Raw genomic sequence first — 20,101 nt, forward strand, 5'->3', positions numbered from 1 at the left:
TGACATCTTAAAAGGTAAACAGTATTTCCCTCACTCTAGTAATTTCTTTCCCACTGTGTGTTCATCCTTCATACACCAGAATCATTCACTCGTGTGAAGCAAATTGCTTATTACAAATCATTTTGCAGCTTTTCCTTTGTATGCCATGACACTCATCTATCATTTTCCCAACAAATATATTTTCAAACCTAAAGTTATGTTTATTATAGGCAATGTGCAAATATGACAAAAGTAGCTGGATTCAAATAACCTCTAGGAGACAAAGCACTCTCTACTGCCAGGCATTGGTGGCGCACACCTTTAATCCCAGCACTCCGGAGGCAGAGGCAGGCAGATCTCTGTGAGTTTGAGGCCAACCTGGGCTACAGAGTGAGTTCCAGGACAGGCGCAAAGCTACACAGAGAAACCCTGCCGCAAAAAACAAACGAACAAAAAAGCACTCTCTACTTTGATTGTGAATTTGTATGCCTATATTTCTAAAGAAAATTTACATGATATTATTAATAAAATATCCTGCATTTAAAATATCTAGCCGGGCGGTGGTGGCGCACGCCTTTAATCCCAGCACTCGGGAGGCAGAGCCAGGCGGATCTCTGTGAGTTCGAGGCCAGCCTAGTCTCCAAAGCGAGTTCCAGGAAAGGCGCAAAGCTACACAGAGAAACCCTGTCTCAAAAAACCAAAAAAAAAAAAAAAATAAAATAAAATAAAATATCTAACATTGTATTATAAATACTCCCATGTTACTAAATATCTTTTAAACTTTAACTTTTAGTCATATAAAGTGTATATTCACAAATTATTATTGTGATATTTCGGGCAGTTATTTGAGTTTAATCTTCTTTTTTAATGTTTTTATTATTTTATAATTTAATTTAATTTTATATATCATCCACGGATTCCCCTGTCCTCCTCCCTCCCCCCCACCTTCCCCCTAGCCCATCCCCCATTCCTATCTCCTCCAGGGCAGGCCTGATCCAGGGGGCCTGATCCAGTTAGGGGCTCCTCAGCTATTGGTTCATAGATCATGTGTTTCCATTAATTTGACTATTTGTCCCTGTGCTTTTACCAATCTTGGTCTCAACAATTCTCGCTCATACAATCCCTCCTCTTTCTTGCCAATTGGACTCCTGGAGCTCTGCCTGGAGCCTGGCCGTGGATCTTTGCATCTGCTTCCCTCAGTCATTGGATGATATTTCTAGCACGACAGTTAGGGTGTTTGGCCATCCTATCACCAGAGTAGGTCAGTTCGGGCACTCTCTCAACCATTGCCGATAGTCTATTGTGGAGATATCTTTGTAGATTTCTGGGGACCTCTCTAGCACTTTGCTTCTTCCTATTCCCATGTGGTCTTCATTTTTCATGGTCTCTTATTCCTTGTTCTCCCTCTCTGTTCTTGATCCAGCTGGGATCTCCCACTCCCCTAAGCTCTCTTTCCCTCGAACCTTGCCCGTCATTACCCCCACTCACGTCCAGGTTGTTCATGTAGATCTCTTCCATTTCTCTGTCATTGGGCGATCCCTGTGTCTTTCTTAGGGTCCTGTTTTCTAGGTAGCCTCCCTGGAGTTGTGATGGCTCAGCCATTAAAAGCTAGGCTCACAACCAAAATAATAAGAGTTTAATTTTCTTGTGCTTTCAAATTATGCATGGTTAAAATTTTATATATAAATATGTTATCTGGGGTTATTTTCTTAACTAGACATCCTAAGAGTGTCTTATGCAATTTCCTTAAAACTTTCATAAATATGTCTATGATTTTTGTATATGCAGTCAAATGCCTCCTAAGAATATAATTTTTAACTTCTACACATATTTCTTTCACTCTAGTTGCTATAATAGAAATTATTGGGAACCCATTTTTAATACTTACATGATCTCTCAATCATTTCCATTCAACTCATTTGCTTTTTATACTGTTGTTTGACCCTGCTTAGAAATATATTCCTTCATTATTCTCAACTAATTTATCATCATTTCACTTGTCAATCCAGTACCAGAACCTTACTCTGTTGTAACACCTCTGATAGGTGGCAGATACTGATTTGATTAAGTAAAGCCCTTTCCTTTAATACCTTCACTTGGTGTGCAGTCTGAAGTCAGTATCCTGATGGTTCATTCATCTTCACACTTGATGGATGGGAAATACACACTTGAAATGCTTTTAATTCATATCCGTAATCATTATTTTCTCAGATGTTATGTTCCTCAACATACAAATTATACCTTTTATATTTTAAGCTCCTGCCCTTTATGGGTTGCTTCTTATATACCAGTACTTTAAGCATGAAATCACTCTTAGTGGGCAGTAGATTCTATACTGATATTATTTGCTACATATACTGTGCTTTGATTGCCTACAAAATATGTGCATGCACATGTGTGGGGATGTTCTATGCAGAAAACACTACAGTTTGACAAGGACTGTTTTCACAAAAGATCAAATAAACTGTGAATTGTTTTGTTTTTGATGCAGTCCAAATTATGTACTGTAAGCTTGTATATTATCCATAATCAGACAATTATTTCACTTGGATGCTATATTAAATGCCTACTAATCTCCCTAAGTGCATGCGTGTGTTTGTGTGTGTGTGTGTGTGTGTGTGTGTGTGTGTGTTTGTGTGTGTGTGTGTGTGTGTGTGTGTGTGTGTGTGTGTGTGTGTATGTGTGTGGGTAAACTAGATAGACTTGTTTGGTTCTAATTTTTTCTATAATTTTTTCAGTGTCTTGTATGGAAACAAAATCACAGAACTCCCAAAAAGTTTATTTGAAGGACTATTTTCCTTACAACTACTGTAAGTATTCCATGGCTATGGATCTGTGGAACTTAATATAAACGTTTTTTTAATACATCATCTCTTTATTATCTGGAGGCTTCAGCCCAAAATGGTCCAACTTAATGAGATAAATATGATTAATGAAGCAGTGATAAAATTGATAATAGCTATTTATGTGAACACAAAACTCTTTAGAACTGTCCAAGAATGTTCCTTTCCACAATAAAATGAATGATTGTGTTCTGGCTGCCCCTTTGCGGAGAGGTGTGCATCCCATAAAACCTCTCATTTCTGATGTTACCAGCAGCTAGGATGGAACCATAAAGATGGGATGTAGTTACAATCCACTCAGCACAGAAGATCTAACAGTAAAATCCAGACTACCTTCTGCAACCACAGGCATAAGTACAGTGAGACACATGGCCAAGGCAACAGTCTCCGATTGATCTTTACTGAGGTGACTCTGCCTCCCTCCATTGCATTGAAGACTACACTGCATAGACTAGAGCTGCTCCTCGTTTACATTTAAAGAAAAATTCACTCTTTGTATAGGTACCAGATTTTGATGCCATGTATCTTAGTGCCTGATCATTTGTAAATTAAGTTTGTTAAAAACAGAAAGTGTAGGAAGGCAGTGTAAGGGTTAAATTTAGTCTGTGACATCCACTACTTAGCAACCTCATTATGGCAGACCCTACTCTGGAATCTTTCAATATGAAGATTATCATGATTTGATGCTTTTCCTCACCTTGCTCACACCCAGTCTCTCTCAGAATTCTTAATTTTGGAATACTGTTCTCTCTTTCAATAGTATTCATTCATTGGCACCTGGGTGATTGATTCAAAACTTACTAGTAACCCCAGAACCTTCCTTAATGCAGCTGTTATTCCTTACTTGAGAAACTTGTTGTCACTATTATACACAAGTATACTTATGTTAAACTCTTTTCGCCATTCTTTATGACTGTAGTTTGAATCGCATCCAAATACAAATATGCAAAAAGCTAAATTGTTAAAAGAAAAATTACTGTGTGTATCATTCATTTCTTCTTGGCACTATATAATCTGCTCAATTTATGATACATACATTAGTAAGTAATGGTACATAATGCTCTTGTGAGCTAAATGATCATTTAAAGGTTCTAACTCTTTGAAATTAATTTTTCAATATTTTATTTAATAAAATGATTATATATATTATATACCACAAATGTTTTGCATATTATAGATATAATATAATATAATACTATAGCCAAATATTGCTACCACATTGATTACATCCTCATTTTCCAAGAGCACACTCCATGCCCAGTATCCTCATTTGTTTTTATCATCATTGCGCTGTTTATCCTTAACACTCAAAACTCAGGTACTTATGGTTACTGTAACACGTGTGTGAGTAAAGCACAGAGATCTGCATGTAAGAAAACCTTAGTTATAAAACGACTGTTTTTAATATCCCATCTCCCAGCTCCCAAGGATGGCCCATTCTTCAGCCTTCCAGGATTTAAAAAATAGGTTATCCCAATCTTTTTGCAAATATACAAGAGCATTATGAAGTGGAAGGTTCTTAGCTTTGCTTCCTACCAACAGGTGGGTGATAGGAAGAAGCAGCAAGTTAAGGAAATAACAGCTGGTTTGTCTTTAGTCTTCACATCGTGCTGTTTTAGAATGAGCACTGACCTCTTACAGAAACAACTGCTTTCAACATCCTCATCCTTAAATATTTATTCTCCAACTCCTTTATTCAGTCAGCATATAATTAAGTAACATTACCAGCATTGCTTGTATTGCTGTCAAGATTGGGACAGTATGTATTTCTTGAACCCATCAACCCCGAATTAAAAAAAAAAAGTCCAGGGCTTTCAGGAAAATTTTAGATGCACCATAAAGAAACCTAAAACTTCAGCTCCTGATGGGTGAACACAAAGTACAGAAAACAGGAATATCAGGAGAAGAGCACAGTCTCACATATTTATAAAGAATGTAAAAAAGTGAAAGCCAAACATTCGTTAGCTGTAAACATTCATTGTCAATAAGAAAACATATTCATTATGTTACACAATGAGAATTACTCAAACCACATAGCAGGTAATTTTGAGCTATTATAATGGTTTAAGTCTCTAAATAAAATAAAAAAGGTAGAGACAGAACATTAAACAAGTACCACAAAGATGGCTAAGCTGTATTTAGAGGAATGTGCCACTCAGCTTGAAACAGGTAATGAGACCATGTAGCATTACCTACTGTGCTTAGGAAGTCGTAGAGAGGGCAGCCTATGCCGAAGTAGAAATTATATGGAAAAAAATTTATAGCACCAGTGGTAAGACACAGTCACATATAACCATCGTATTTAACCTACATGAATGATGCCCACCAGTGGATGATCTCTAAAGCACACTTTCACAGTATGTTAATGTAACCTAGGGAAGAGTGAGAATGTAGGATATTGTGTTAGAGCCTTAAATGTAATTGTGTAACTTTCCTATCCAGGAGAGTTATCAGGTAGTCATGTGACAGCCGATATATTTGAGCATGTAGTATATACTAGAGGTGTGTAAGCTATGAGAGAACAAACTAAAAAATACCCACAACATTCTGGGCACAAATGACAGTCATTAACAACAAAAAGACATTACTTTATATATATATAATATATATATATATATAATATATATAATCATAAATGTAAATGTGTGATATGTATGTATATATGACATATATGATACAAAGATACATATATATGTATATGTACATATATAGATAGATAGATAAAAGTTAGAAAAATAGAAAAAAATAGACTGAATATAATGAATGGAAAGAATTAGGGATTGGAAAGAGGCAGAAACCCAGAAAATATGTGAGGCAGTGTAGGGTTGAAGAGGATCATGTTGATGTTTAGCAGAATCCAGAAAAGCAATGTGACCAGCAAGCCACACATCTGGGAGACATTTCTGAATAGAGGACAACGAATCTGATCATAATGGAAAAGAGCAAAGTGTCAGCTCGAGTAGCCACAGTGGGACGGGGGGTCCTGAGTGAGGTCGTGGCGTCCCAAGAGTGAGCTAAAGACCCTTTTGGACATTAATTCTGAAGGATGTTCACTGTCTAGACTTTTACTCAGACCAGAGTTATTGCATGGTCCTGGGGGGTATGTTGTGAAGGACCACTCTGGTTGCTGTTTGAGAAGGAGACTGACCTTCTAAAGTGACTGGAGACACTAATAATCATTTAAATTATTTTTAGTTTGCTCTTGACAACAGCAGCTAGGCCTCACCTACCTTTGTCTATGGTTTTACCTCTAAGTTATCCTTTACAGTCTTTTGATCATTTTTATTGAACCACTCGATTTCAGTTCATTTCACCATTTGACTCTTGTTTTTTAATGTAATCCTCCAATCTCCCATTCATAGTTCCTACATTATTATTAAATTTACAACATTAGTTTTAAAATTAAATGCATTTCTCTTGATTGGGTTTCCTACAGAAGGGCTATATTACAGGTGAGTTAATGAGATGCTACACTTTAATTTTATGACTGTTTGATCAAACAGATTATTGAATGCCAACAAGATAAATTGCCTTCGGGTAGATGCTTTTCAGGATCTGCACAACTTGAACCTACTCTCCTTATATGACAACAAGCTTCAGACTGTTGCCAAGGGCACCTTCTCAGCTCTCAGAGCCATCCAAACTATGTATGTATTCACAACTTTTACCGAGTATAATGATGATTACTTTCAATGTGAGTGTGAGAGGCAAGTCGTAAGCAAATCATGTATAAAACTCCTCTGCTGTGTTTCTGAAAGGCATTTGGCCCAGAACCCTTTCATTTGTGACTGCCATCTCAAGTGGCTAGCGGATTATCTCCACACCAACCCAATTGAGACCAGCGGTGCCCGTTGCACCAGCCCCCGCCGCCTGGCTAACAAAAGAATTGGACAGATCAAAAGCAAGAAATTCCGTTGTTCAGGTAATTTCTCAGTTCATGAGACATTTCCCTTAGGACCAAAAGCTATGGCTACTTGAGAATTAGCAACAGCAACTGTCTTCAGCTGATTACCAAGCATTGTACAATCTCATTTTTTTCCCTTCTATCTGGGGAGGAGGAAAGTGGGAGAAATGTAGCCACAACCCAAATAATATAACCAGAAAAATGAATACTAATCAATGAAATGATGCCTGGATCCCTCATAGTGTGTATGCCCTTAGGGTTCAGATGTAAACAGGACCTTTCAGATAACTGGAAATGCTGCTTAAAAGTGGTGTTACTCCTCCTGGTTGTTGTACCAGTCTCTAGTGACCAGCATCAAATTGTCAGACATGCTTTCATTTATTCAGAATCCAAAATAAGACTTGATTACGTGGTTTTATTTTTTTTTTTTTCAGAAGTAGAGGGTAGGAGTTTCCTGATGCCTCCTTTCTTTCTTGGATACACTGGGAAGCCAAATTTTTTTTTTTGAGACTATCTTTTCACAGTTGGGAAATACTGCATTTACCCAACACAAATCATTGCGTAACTGTTAAGTGGGAATCATTGTTCACGTTGGTCTACTGTTATATGTGTTCTGATGGTAGGAAACATTCACTATCATCTGGGGAGTGTGCTACCTAACTCTTCTGGGCACATTAACCATTGTGTAGTTAATTCATGCTAAACATCTAATGTAAAAACTCGATTTGTTATTGTCCATCTTTATAAGTTTATCACTCACTGTGTATTGTTTTAGTTCTGTGAATATGCTTTGTCACTTAGTTATCTGTAGTAACTTTAGCCCATTCTTAATCTAATATAACTCATATCTCTGCTTGCTGACATTCAGGTACATCTTCTATTTTTTTCTCTCTTTTTTTTATTTAGCTAAAGAACAGTATTTCATTCCAGGTAGGTTTTGCTTGGTGGTAGGACTAACTGCAGACACCCTTTCCTTGACTTATATAGCTTCTAAACATTGATGTGCATGCTTTGGGAAGTACAGTGAACACTCCATAGATAGAGGGCCTTATGCATAGATCACTTGTAGCTGTACCCTGAAAGCCCCACCTCTGCATGCAGCTTCTGATTTTGAACTCTTATTTAAAAAAACAATCCACCTTCTTCCTTTTCTCCTTTGCACATTATCTGCAGTTTTTCACAGTAGCCAAAATGTTTGAACCTATGACTTACTACTTAAATCATGTTTTTTTCTCTCTCTCTCTAATCTTTCAGCCTGTTTTTAAAATGTAGCTTACTAGGCTAGTTTTAAAGACAGCAGTCTCTCTATTGTCAAAGAGCTAGTTCTATATAAAATCAGGTATAAATATGCAGAACTGCATTTTCAGGAAAAAAAACTTACTTTTTAAAAGCTTCTGGGTTTGAAAAAACTATTTCTGCTTACATTCATTCTTTTTTAAATATAAAACAGCTGTTTTATGCTGACTTAGCTGCACTTGTTTTTTTAATTATTAATTTATTTGTAATTGTACGTTCTTGCCTGTCTGGAGTCGGATTATTTCTTTACCAAAGGGATATTCACATCCATCTTGAAGTCATTAACAGCTAATGGGCACAAAATGCCTTGAATAATCTAAGCAGAAGGAGACCATGTTTCTAAAGATGCAATTGTAATGTTTCATCCCTTTGCTTCCAGGGAACCCCTCACACTGATGAGTGTAGAGCTAGCTCTTTAAAGGGTGCCCTTTACTTACTTTGGTCTTGCCTGCCAACTCTGCAAATGCCTCTTGATTGTTTGCTTCAAACACTATATATTAAAATATAGATAAAGTACTGATTGGCCTTGATTTTAAGGATGCATTTATTACTGACTCCTATCATTTAATCAATTGTATATATTTAATAGGTATAATTATATTGATTAATTTGAATTTCAATGCTCAATAGTCTACATATTGTGTCTTCATGTATAACCAGTAATGTGCTGAAAAGATCAGTTGATTAGTCTTCATCATCAATGTATGAATTTTGTTATTTTTAGCCAACTAAGTGCAAAGTTACCTAACAATTGAGACTTAACTGGAAAAAAAAAAGGAATACTCTGAAAACCAAACTGTGCATAGCATACCAGTATGATTTGAATCCCAATTACTAGGTGGCAATTCACCTAATAATTACCAAATTATTCCATTCAGCTTCTTAATAATTTAGATACAAAAATACCAGTATAAGTCAATGTAATACAAAAAAATCATGTTGCTGTGATAGTTAACGTTTTCTGCTTTTGCTAGAAGATAGGAGCCCAGATCTGTTTTAGAATATAACTTCTATATGAAAGATTATGTCTTAATCCTCAAGGTTTGATAATTCAGTTTATATTTTAAAATAACTTATAGAAGCTGTGGCACATAGATTACTTGTTTCTCATTATGCTCTTTTTCCATCTCAAACACTATTTAAGATTTGTGTCTACCTAATAAATGGTTTTAAAATAAGAATTGTTGATTACCATGGTATTGACTCTAAATTTTAGAAATGCAGTCAGTGAACCTATTATCGATACTGTTATCAGAATACTGTTAGCTTTCATATGGAGTAATCTCCGAAGACAGGAAAAAAGCCAGATTCGTCAATAAATAGAATGGCACTTATTTCTATAATGGAATGTGACACATACATTGTTATATTTGGCATTTCAAATTTTTTGTTGGGATTCTGATTATGTTCCCACCAAGTAATAAGCCTTAAAACTTGGAGGTCATTCAGAAGCATGTGACCTACCCCTTAACTATTAATTCATAGATTCTATCTATAGTCCTTGTAACTTTCCATCATTGGCTTTTCATTCATTTTATATGTGCATTCCTCGATTGCTCTTCTGTATGGCATTCTAAACATTCCGGTAATAATACAATAGAAAATCCGTCTTGCAGCCAATTCAGCTGTTAAAGGAACCCACGAGCATTTAATTTTTACTGCACATCTTTTAAGCCATTGCATTTTCTGTAAACCGTGATACTTCAAAGGTGCTATGAACTTTGCAAAGCACGGCAAACGACACAGTGCCACCCCATGACTGTCATAGTAAAGAAACAAGGAAGAGAACATAGATTGATATACATGTGTCTATAACCTTAAATAGGATGATTCTGTCTTTCTTTCCTTGTTGGTGATCTCTTCTTTTGCAGGAATTCACCATTTGGCCTGTAAGTAAAAGTGTCTCATCTGAAATGTAACATACCCTCTTTTCAGTCCCTGATGTACCTTCTTCTAGTCTTGATGTTTTCCGCCTGTTTTCCATGAAGAAACCACAGATCTCTTGAGCGTCTCTGTTGTCCTTGTAGCTTACCTTCAACTTCTTCCTGGATGTTCTTCCCGAAAGCTGTGATTTCCACTCTGCAGTTCTGAGGAACTCGGGAGGCACCTTTCCATATAGCCCCTTCTTTGTGTTTCCAGGCACCCTTCGGTAGTTATGCGCTCACAATGATCATACACATTCTACGGGAAGAATGCATGTCATGTGAACAGTATGATGCTTCCAGACCGTCCGTAGCTTTTCTCCTCCCTTCGTCTTTCCTCTCGGTCTTCCCTCTGGCCTAGTGGTTGGTGTAGTGATAATGTAGCGAGATTTTCTGTTGTGCTTGATCTAACCATGTGGTTGCGAGGTATGAGTAAAACATGGTTCCGTCAAGCACCATGGAACGTCACGCAGCTTTCTACAGCATGGCAAGCTGCTGAGGCTCAAGGCAGTTCTTACTTGTCTTTTTTATAGAGTCAAAATGAAAAAAAAAAGAGGGCTTTTGGGGGTGTTTCTGAAGATTATGTGAGAGGGAGAGAATAACAAAGTCCATAGAAAAATTTAAAACCTAAGTATATGATTTTCCTTAAAAGCCCTACTTTACAATAATATACAGGAGTATGTTTATTACAAGAGATGTTTTCAATTTTTGACTCAGAAAAAAAAATAAATAAAAATTTAACAATTTATAGCCATTGTGTGATTAGCTGTGACATAGACTAGCATGGCTCAGAACCGGATCAGCAGAAAGTACAGCTGTGAAAAGCTCAACTTTATTAATGTTTTCCTGTCGTGTGAATCTGGTCACTCTTTTTTCCAGAAAATTCCAAGCCTTTCTATTAATCCTCTCCTGACACCCATTGACCAAAATGCCCTCAGTTATCTCCCTGCTGCATAATCTATAGTTATCCTATATTTTTCTTCCTATATATTCATGGCTATTCTAGCATTCAGACTCAGAATCTTATTTTTGGCTTGAATCCTCAATAGGCACAGAAGATTATCGATCAAAATTAAGTGGAGACTGCTTTGCAGACTTGGCTTGTCCTGAAAAGTGTCGCTGTGAAGGGACCACTGTAGATTGCTCCAATCAAAAACTCAACAAAATCCCAGACCATATTCCCCAGTACACAGCAGAGCTGTAAGTTCATCCGACTACAAAATCCTGGCTGGGAGGGAGCAAGGGACCAAAAGAGACTGTATGAAAACATTGGGATTTTTGTCATGACATTTTAATTCTCAATAATCGAATTCACTTAATTAATACATGCTGAATTGAGAGGCCCTCTTCTTTGTTCAAGAATATGTTCAAAACTATCTTAGTTCAATTTTAAGGCAGAGCTATAACTGAAAAATCAAATTATCTCTCAAAATTCAGTCATCATTTACTAATGTTTACAATAACAGGAATATCTGGTTATTATTAGATATTCACTATGGCAGAACATTTACAAGCACTTCATAAATTTGCAAGACATTTAATTCTTAAAACAGCCAAACAAAATAATTTGACACTTACTCACAAAAATCTATTGTGGGATTCATTGACTACTTCTCTGTTATAAGTGAAAGGACTCAGTGATTGCCAGTTGAAGGGTACATAATAGTTGTTTGCTGTTTATTTGTTTATAAACAGTGAATAGCAGATTAGGGAAAGCTGAAAACTAAAACATGATCAAATTTATATTTACTAATTTACCATAGGATCCAGAGTATGAAAAAAATGTAATTTCAGAACTATTGGCAGATACTATGCTCATGTGCAGTTTACCTTTCCTGGTTATAAAAGGAAAGTGTACAGTGTTAGTTTTCCAAGACCCATGAAGACACTAGTGAAATCTAATCATTTTCTGAACATCTTAGCTGTGTTTATTTATTGCACCATCTGGTATTTGTCATTTATTGCTTTCCAAAGTTGATTGTCTCGGTGTGTATGCATAATCCTTCTGTCTTCAACTAGATTGCAGCCTCTTGACTTCGGGGATTGTGCGTTAGCATTTCTGTCCCACTGTATCTATACCCATGCCTGTTATGTAATGAATTCAAAGCAGTTTGGATAATTAGAAATAATGTCTTTCACAGGGTTGATAGAAACTAGTTTCTTTGTGGTGGTGGTGATTTCTTTTATACACCCACTGTTTAATGGTATATTCACTAACTCAATTTTCAGAAATTCAGAGAATATGTAGCAAGATCCCTGAATTCCATTCTGTGTGGCTCTGTGCGGACTTTAGTTTGTTTCTGATAATGCTGCATACACGTGATATTATATTGAGCATGACAATTAGTTAAATGAGTTTATTCTCCAATCAATAATTCTACTACAACCTAGTTTGTAATGTAAGATTCAGAAAAAATTCTGTATGTTTTAAAAGTTTGATATTTTTAAAATAATGCATATAAAATGAATACTTAAGAGAAACGTGTTTGCAAAGCATGCACTCAGTAAAGGATTTAGATTCAGAATTTTTACTAGTCATATACTGACAGTGAATTTATATGCAGAATATATTAAAATCTCTTAAAATTCAACAATATAAAGGTTATGTTGCCTAAGGAGATGGTCAAGTTATCCATGATAACATTTTTCCAATGAAGATATATACTGGCCAATAAACATATGCAAAAGTTAGTCCTTAGAAAATGCAAAACTATTATTTTTCTGCTGCTGTGATAACATATCAAGAACAAAAGCAACGTTTAGTATAAAAAGTTATTTATGTGGTTACAGGAGAGTCCATAGAGCAATAAAGGAGTGGAACTGTCTGAGCATTTTTCATAAGCACAGAGGAAGCAGAGACTGAGGACACAGTGAAAAACTTTAAAACTCTCAAAACTCATGACATACTTCCTCTAGCCATGACTCCTAAAAAAATCTATAACCTTACCAAGCAGTGCCATCAACTGAGGACCAAGTGTTCTAATACATGAATGAACCTATAGAGAATATTTTCATTCAAACTGCCAAATTGCTCACTCTGGTCCCCATAGCCTCATTGCTATCTCATGAGTCAAACTCATTGCCATCTCGTGATTCAAAATACATTCAATCCAACTTCAAAAATACCCCTGGTCTTTAATAGTCTCAACACTGTTCAAAAGTATTAAGTCTCTTTTGAGACTCAAAGTAATTGTAGTCTCCATTAAATCTTTAAAAAAAATGCATCCCACATACAATGGCACATATTATATACATTACCATTCAAAAAGGAGGAATCGGGGTATACTGGAGAAAGACTGGGCCAAAGTAAAACTAAAACCCAACAAGGCAAACATCAAAGGCTGAAGTTCCATGTCTAGTATCTGGGGGCTTCAGTTTCAAAGGATTTGGATGGCACCTCTCCTTGCAGCTTTGCTGCCTATGGTCATACACTACTCTCTTGGGCTGGTTCCACTTCCTGTGTGCAGCTCTTCTTGGCAAATGTGTCATTGGAAAACTTAAGTGCAACATCGGCTTTCTTCAGTGTCTACTTGGGGCCTCTTTACAGGGTCTCCGACTCTGTCATGATTGCCAGACCTCGTCACCTGTTTGATACCACAGACTTAATCACTTCTTTGATTCCACACAGGAAGAGTTCACAATTTCCTCAGTCTTATATCATTTGTGTCTTCCAAATTGCTACCAGGTTGATGATAATGCCAAATTCAGCTGACAGTTTGGCATAGATGTTCACGCCCTTGCTATTAGCTGCTTTTATATGTTGTTGCTTTCTAGGAGCAAGGAATTCCTTAAGCTCTTTCACTTCACAAAATGAAGCTTTAGCTGAGTGTGGTCTTTCCCTGAAAACAACTCTCCTACTCCACTGGAGAGTAAGGGGTTTTTCTTTTATGCCATTAAGCTCCTTAACAATTACAGATTTCTTTGCAGCCCATGGTTTGGGGACAACCTTAAAACTTCTGGTGTTGTTTTCCTCTCTACGTTGCACATTTTATATTCCTTTGTGCACCCTTTGTTCTTTATGATGGTAGATATGCATAAAAGTAATCAGTAATAGCCATTCCAGAGACTCAATGTTAGTTTGCCTTGAAATCATGCTATCAAAGAACTTAATCCATCACTTTTTAATGTACCTAAGTTCTTAGGACATGTACAGAATGAAGCCAGAGGCTTTGTCAAACTATCATACAAATGAGTGTTCTCTAGCCCAGTTAGTGATAGACTTTTTGTTTCCATCTTAACTAATGATCTGGATCTACAATATCTGCATTACTCTCCAGGATTATACTCTTCCAGATTATTCCTAGAGTGATTAATAAAGTTCTGCCTATAACAGTCAACTACTTTTCTAGTTCAGACTTCTCCAAATTCATCCAAATCTCTCCAAAACATCAACACTACCATGTTCTTCATAGCAACAATCTAACGTCTCAGAACTAACTTTTGTATTAGTTACTTTTCTGTAGCTGTGATGTTTTCATCTCCATGGTTCACATTGTATATTCTTTGTGCAGTACTTGCACAATGTGTAAACACCATGATCAAAAGCAACTTATAGAAGAGTTTATTTTGACGAAGGGCTCCTGAATGAAAGTTCATCATGAAATGGAAATCATGGCACCAGGTAACAGAAACAGGAAAGTGGTTGATGGGTCACATATCATAGACACTCAGAAAATGAGGTGAGGCTATAAACATTTAAAACCTGTCCCTAGCAATATATACACTTCCTCCAGCATGACTGGGCCTCCTCAAACAGCACTTGAGACAAGTGTTTGAATACATGATCTATGGGAGAAATTTCTCATTACCACCACTGAGAAAATCAGGGATGGCTGGAGACAATGAAATGTGGAAGAAAAATATACATAGGTTATTTAAGTGTAAAATAGTAAAAGTATATAACCTTAGGAAAATGGTTTGTTCTTCAATGTGGTATGCATAGGTCTATCATGTGGTCCAACAAAATCTACTTCTATGTATATAGTCAAAAAAATTAAAAGGTACATTCACACAAAAGCTTGCATACCATGGTCAGCATAGCATTTTAATAGCAGACAAAATAGAGAGCAGAACAAGTGCCACTAACTGATAAATGGCCAAATAAGTGTGGGATGCCCATCCTATTGTTCAGTTATCAAAAACAATGAAATACTGATAACACCATAAAATGAATCACAATTAAAGATCTTAAAGAGGTTGGAGAGGCAGCTCAGCTTTTAAGAGCACATATCATATGGCTTCTACAAGAGAACCCAAATTTAATTTAAAGCACCCATGCAAGCTGGCTCATAATCACCTGCCACTCAGCTTCAGGGGATCCAGTGCCCTGCTCTGGCCTCTGTGGTCACCTAGACTTCTGTATCTACCCGTAAGTAGATACACATGCCTACACATAATTACATAATTGAAAATAAAATAATTCTTCAGAACGTTCTATGAGATGAAGCAAAAGGCATATTCTGTAGGATTCCAATTAAATGAAACATCCAGAATAAGTGAATAAGTGTAGTGTGGCACCAATGAGGGATGGTGATAGGAAGTTGGCTGTGATATTAGTAAGAGTCTATTGCTGATGATTGATATTGATTTTGGAGTGCTTTTGGGGTGATAAAAGTATATTGAATTAATAAAGATTGTTGTGCCAGGTCTTGTTTGGTTTTAGTTGAGACAGTTGTTTCTGTTTTTGTTTGAGATAGAGTTTCTTATATTGCCCTGATTCCCTGGAGTCCACCAGGTAGACCACACTGGCCTTGGACTTGCTCTGGTCCTCCACTTTTGCCTCCTGAGTACTGAGACTACATGTATGAATCATTTCACCTGGCTTACAGTTTTACGAATATACTGAAATTCTATACTTTCAGTTCTTTATAGTATTTGAATTGTGTATAAATTGATGTGTGAATGATAAAGGTCTGAGCCGGTACTTAGGGGGGAAATGCATGCGAGGTAGACAATAGTAAAAAAGAAAGGCTTGCAAACTTCCATTTAGAGGTTACTGTATATGAGATGGTTTTGATTATTCTTTGACTTTTTTTAATATTTCAGTATATTTAATAATTTTTTATTTTTTAAGATTTTGATGAAATGATAAAAACATAAGTAAATTTTATGAATTCTCTGTTATATATGTGCTGTATTTCAAAGTTAACATTAAATAATGTTATACCTTAGTGTAACAAACACAGCCAGCGCAACACTTGTTACCTATGAGAAAACTTTGATCTTCTTTCTTTTTTCCTTTCCCCAGGCGTCTCAATAATAATGAATTCACAGTGTTAGAAGCCACAGGAATATTTAAGAAACTTCCTCAGTTACGTAAAATGTAAGTCATTTGTTACCTATATATTGACTGTATGCAGTGTGTTTTCCTTGTGAATTTTATATATCTTTCCATTTTATCTAAGTTTCTTTTAAAGTGCGAATATAGATAGATAGATAGATAGATAGATAGATAGATAGATAGATAGATAGATACACATATATACATATATTTTCCAGGGAAATGTCCATGTGATGACTACATGGGGTATGAATTTAGGGTACTATTTAAGAGGTACTTTTCCATGTGTTCACACAATGCCAAGCCAACCCTTAGCATCTTCCTCTAAAGCAGACAGCTGGTCTATAATGCGTTCACAGCAGGAATCTAGCAATCTAAGCACATTAAAATGGATTCCGTGATGTTTTGCAACTTCCTTTACTATTCCCCAAACCGCGGTGCTATTTCTCTTTCAGCACATTCATGTCAACTGTTTGACTTTTGCTTCATTAAGCTTTCATTATGAGATAGTCAAAATTAATGATTAGTAAACTGGCTAGACCGCTCATCTGTGTTACTTCATGTCCACAGCTCGTATTTCAGAGGAAATTTGTAAGCTCAGCATTTTCATCAACATTCCACCAGTATCCCATGTCCTTGAGTAAAAGGGGAAGCAGGACTAAAGTCAAGTGTGCAAGGTTGGAGGAACACCCTGTCAAAATGAGGAGGAAGAAGGGACGTTTGCCCATGCCACTTGTCACCCTCAGTCTCACATATATAGCTGCTCCAGTCACTGACATTGTTTTTAGCAGAGGAGACCAAAACTATGGTTGTGTCCTTCTCCTCTGCATTAGGTTATACCTTGAGAATCTCCTAATTCCTTAATTATTGTCCTTTATGCCTCCAACTATACTGTCTTTTTGGTCATAAGGGATTCAATGCCACAGACATTTACTGAGCGGTTTACTGCGAGCAGTGCTTTATGAGAATGAAAAGTCAATCAGGAAACAAAATAATCAAATTGCTTCCTTGGTATAGTGTCTGTCTTATAAGCACGAATAATGGATTTGGTCCTCAGGTAAGGAAATCCAAATATAGTGGCCTGTTATCCCAGTGCTGGGGAGATAGTGACAACCACTGGACCACATAGGAGCTTTATGTAACCAAATATTGGGCCTTAATGACTTTAGACTCCTCAGGATCATCACAGTTCATTTTGAGCAGAAGTGGGCTAGTATATATCTTTAATGGCTATTCTCTCCTAGTATTACTGTCCGCTTGACTTCATGGATTAGAGAAACACTTTCTACAAGTTTCTGCAATCCTTGCAGTGGAATTCTTGGAAATTGTGGAAGACTTCTATGTTTATTTAGTAGATTAAAAATGACCAGATATGCCGGGCGGTGGTGGCACACGCCTTTAATCCCAGCACTCGGGAGGCAGAGCCAGGCGGATCTCTGTGAGTTCGAGGCCAGCCTGGGCTACCAAGTGAGTTCCAGGAGAGGCGCAAAGCTACACAGAGAAACCCTGTCTCGAAAAACCAAAAAAAAAAATGACCAGATATATTTTTGGAGCGTCTTGTAGTAGTGAGAAGTCATTTAAATCTGTATCTCAACACTGTTTATCTAGCAACTTTAGCAACAATAAGATCACCGATATCGAGGAGGGAGCATTTGAAGGTGCATCTGGTGTGAATGAACTTCTTCTCACCAGTAATCGTTTGGAAAATGTTCAGCATAAGATGTTCAAAGGATTGGAGAGCCTCAAAACATTGTAAGTATTCCTGAGTCACATGAAAGTGGGTTAGACTTCACTGCTCATTATCACCTGCAGAAACAGGTGAGTTCCACTTTCCTCCTAACCGTGACTCAGATTTCCAGACACATGCATTTAAATGGAATAACTGTGTTCATCCAGAGGCTACATTTATCTGTCTCTGTGATGCTTCAGTAGAAAAGAAACAATGCTTGTGATAAATCCTTCACAATCTATTGCTAAGGAAACATGCTAAAGAGTTTGTCTACTTGGTTAACGATAGGGAGTTTGGGAGGAATAAATTCTTTGTGTCTTCTAAAGGTTGCTTAGGTAGAGACGATGAGACTTAGACCAAGTGGTAAATGCAACATTTTGTCTTATTTGAATTATCTCAGTGCATCTTTGCAATAATGCTTGACAAAAGTAGTGGCTCATAAATGAGAAGAGAAAAAGAAATTCTACAGCCATTGTGGGAGCACATAAAAGAATCTCTTTGCAACCAAGGATCAGCCCTTGGCAGTACAGTTACAGAGGCTCAAGCAATGGCATCTCACCTGACCCTGAAATCTATGTATAATGTATAATGGGCAAATGGAAAGTCCCCTGTTTTTTATGAGAAGCTGAGGGAGAAAGTTATTTCTCTAGTCATCAGGATATGTTAATATAACCCCAATGTGTGTGTGTGTGTGTGTGTGTGTGTGTGTGTCCCCTGCACATGAGAATAGAAACATGCTATATATCCCCTGCACGTGATAATAGATATATGCTATATATCCCTGGCACATGAAACTAGATAAATATATGCTGTATATAACCAGCACATGAGAATAGATATATGCTATTATACCTTTCATATGAGAATAGATATATGCTATAACTTTGCACAGCTAGCCTGCAATCCAGCAATCAAGCATGGCCAGCATGTCAGTCACAGACCTCCCTGAGGGACTAGTTTTGAATTGCTCTTAAATGGTATGCAAACAGTTGCTGAGCCTGTTTATGGGAGATATACTGAGAGTGTATTGAAGGCTAACCAAGAAAATATGACATAGGGCCTGCATGTACACTTCTCTAGGCTGTCTCAGGTTACTAAGCAAATGGCAATGCCTCCCTTCTTACACAGTACTTGAGGGCCTATTTATTGTTAGTGTTAGCCCTCTTTCACACAGCATTACTATGGAAAAGGTAGGAGGCATAGATTAGAACTTCACCCATATCAGCCCATCTATGCTGCCACAGTGGGACACTAGAGACTGAATACTACACATATGCATATTTCTCATGCTTCTGGATGTAGATGTTCGCCATAAAATTAAATTTGTGTTTCAGCTCTCCTTCTAGGCCCCAGACTTCCTTCTTGGCCACTTTCTTGCTGTAAACACACATGACCTTCCGTCTATATTCTCATGTAGAGAAAAGAAGAGTGGGTGAGATGTATGACATCTCCTGTGTTTTATCTTCACATATAAGTTTATGAAACTCTAAAGACCCTCTCCAAAGGCAGTCGCCTAGCTGATAAAAGCTTCAAGGTGTGAACTAGGGGAGTCACAGTTCAGTCAATAGTATTACCCTGGAGAACATATCAAAGTATTTGTTTCGACTTGATACAATCAAATTACATTGCCTGTGAGTTCTCTGAAATCAGCTTTCTCCATTTTATTTCTACTGATAAGTTCCTACTGTTTATTCTGTACCACCTGAATAAAGCAGCTGCAAACTGTCTCCATATACTTGTTCCAGGGAGAACGGAGCAGTTGAGAGTCAAAACTGGAGTGGTCAACTACTAGAGTAGATGAGTCGAGATTTGTCTATCTATCCTTCCACACAGTCTCTGAAGTTTGGTGTTCTAAGTATTTGAAACTATGTCCCACCCTAAATCTCTTAACTCCTTAGCACTAGTCAGATAGTTAGGAGTACATGTGTGTATTTCCGAAATTTGTAAAATGCCCTAAGACATCAGACAGAGCTTACTGTATGCATGTGCTGATGTTTGTTTGTTTGTTTGTTGTCCTTTGCTTTTGTTTTTTACTTTTATCAAGAGAGGAATTTTCTTCAGCTCCTTCCAGGGTCCCTTAATTCCAGTAAGATTAAGACCACAGATCTCCATTATTCATGACAAAGGAAAGTGCTGATAAGAATACTG

At 37.0% G+C, this 20,101-nt stretch overlaps 1 protein-coding gene across 5 annotated transcripts in view; it reads left to right on the plus strand.

The window, feature by feature from the left end:
* Window positions 1–20,101, plus strand: part of Slit2 (slit guidance ligand 2) — a 346,124-nt gene that overhangs the window by 252,941 nt on the left and 73,082 nt on the right. For 3 of the 5 annotated variants that reach the window (XM_052734901.1, XM_052734905.1, XM_052734903.1), the window contains 7 exons: window positions 2,718–2,789; window positions 6,326–6,469; window positions 6,581–6,744; window positions 7,633–7,656; window positions 10,994–11,144; window positions 16,192–16,266; window positions 17,833–17,976. In XM_052734901.1, coding sequence (XP_052590861.1) covers window positions 2,718–2,789; window positions 6,326–6,469; window positions 6,581–6,744; window positions 7,633–7,656; window positions 10,994–11,144; window positions 16,192–16,266; window positions 17,833–17,976 — 774 coding nt within the window. The remainder of the gene's footprint in view (window positions 1–2,717; window positions 2,790–6,325; window positions 6,470–6,580; window positions 6,745–7,632; window positions 7,657–10,993; window positions 11,145–16,191; window positions 16,267–17,832; window positions 17,977–20,101) is intronic. The other 2 variants (XM_052734902.1, XM_052734904.1) reach the window with 1 other exon arrangement.

Source organism: Peromyscus californicus, unplaced genomic scaffold (genome assembly GCF_007827085.1).
Source record: "Peromyscus californicus insignis strain IS unplaced genomic scaffold, ASM782708v3 Scaffold_13__1_contigs__length_99412109, whole genome shotgun sequence".
Taxonomy (NCBI): Eukaryota; Metazoa; Chordata; class Mammalia; order Rodentia; family Cricetidae; genus Peromyscus; species Peromyscus californicus.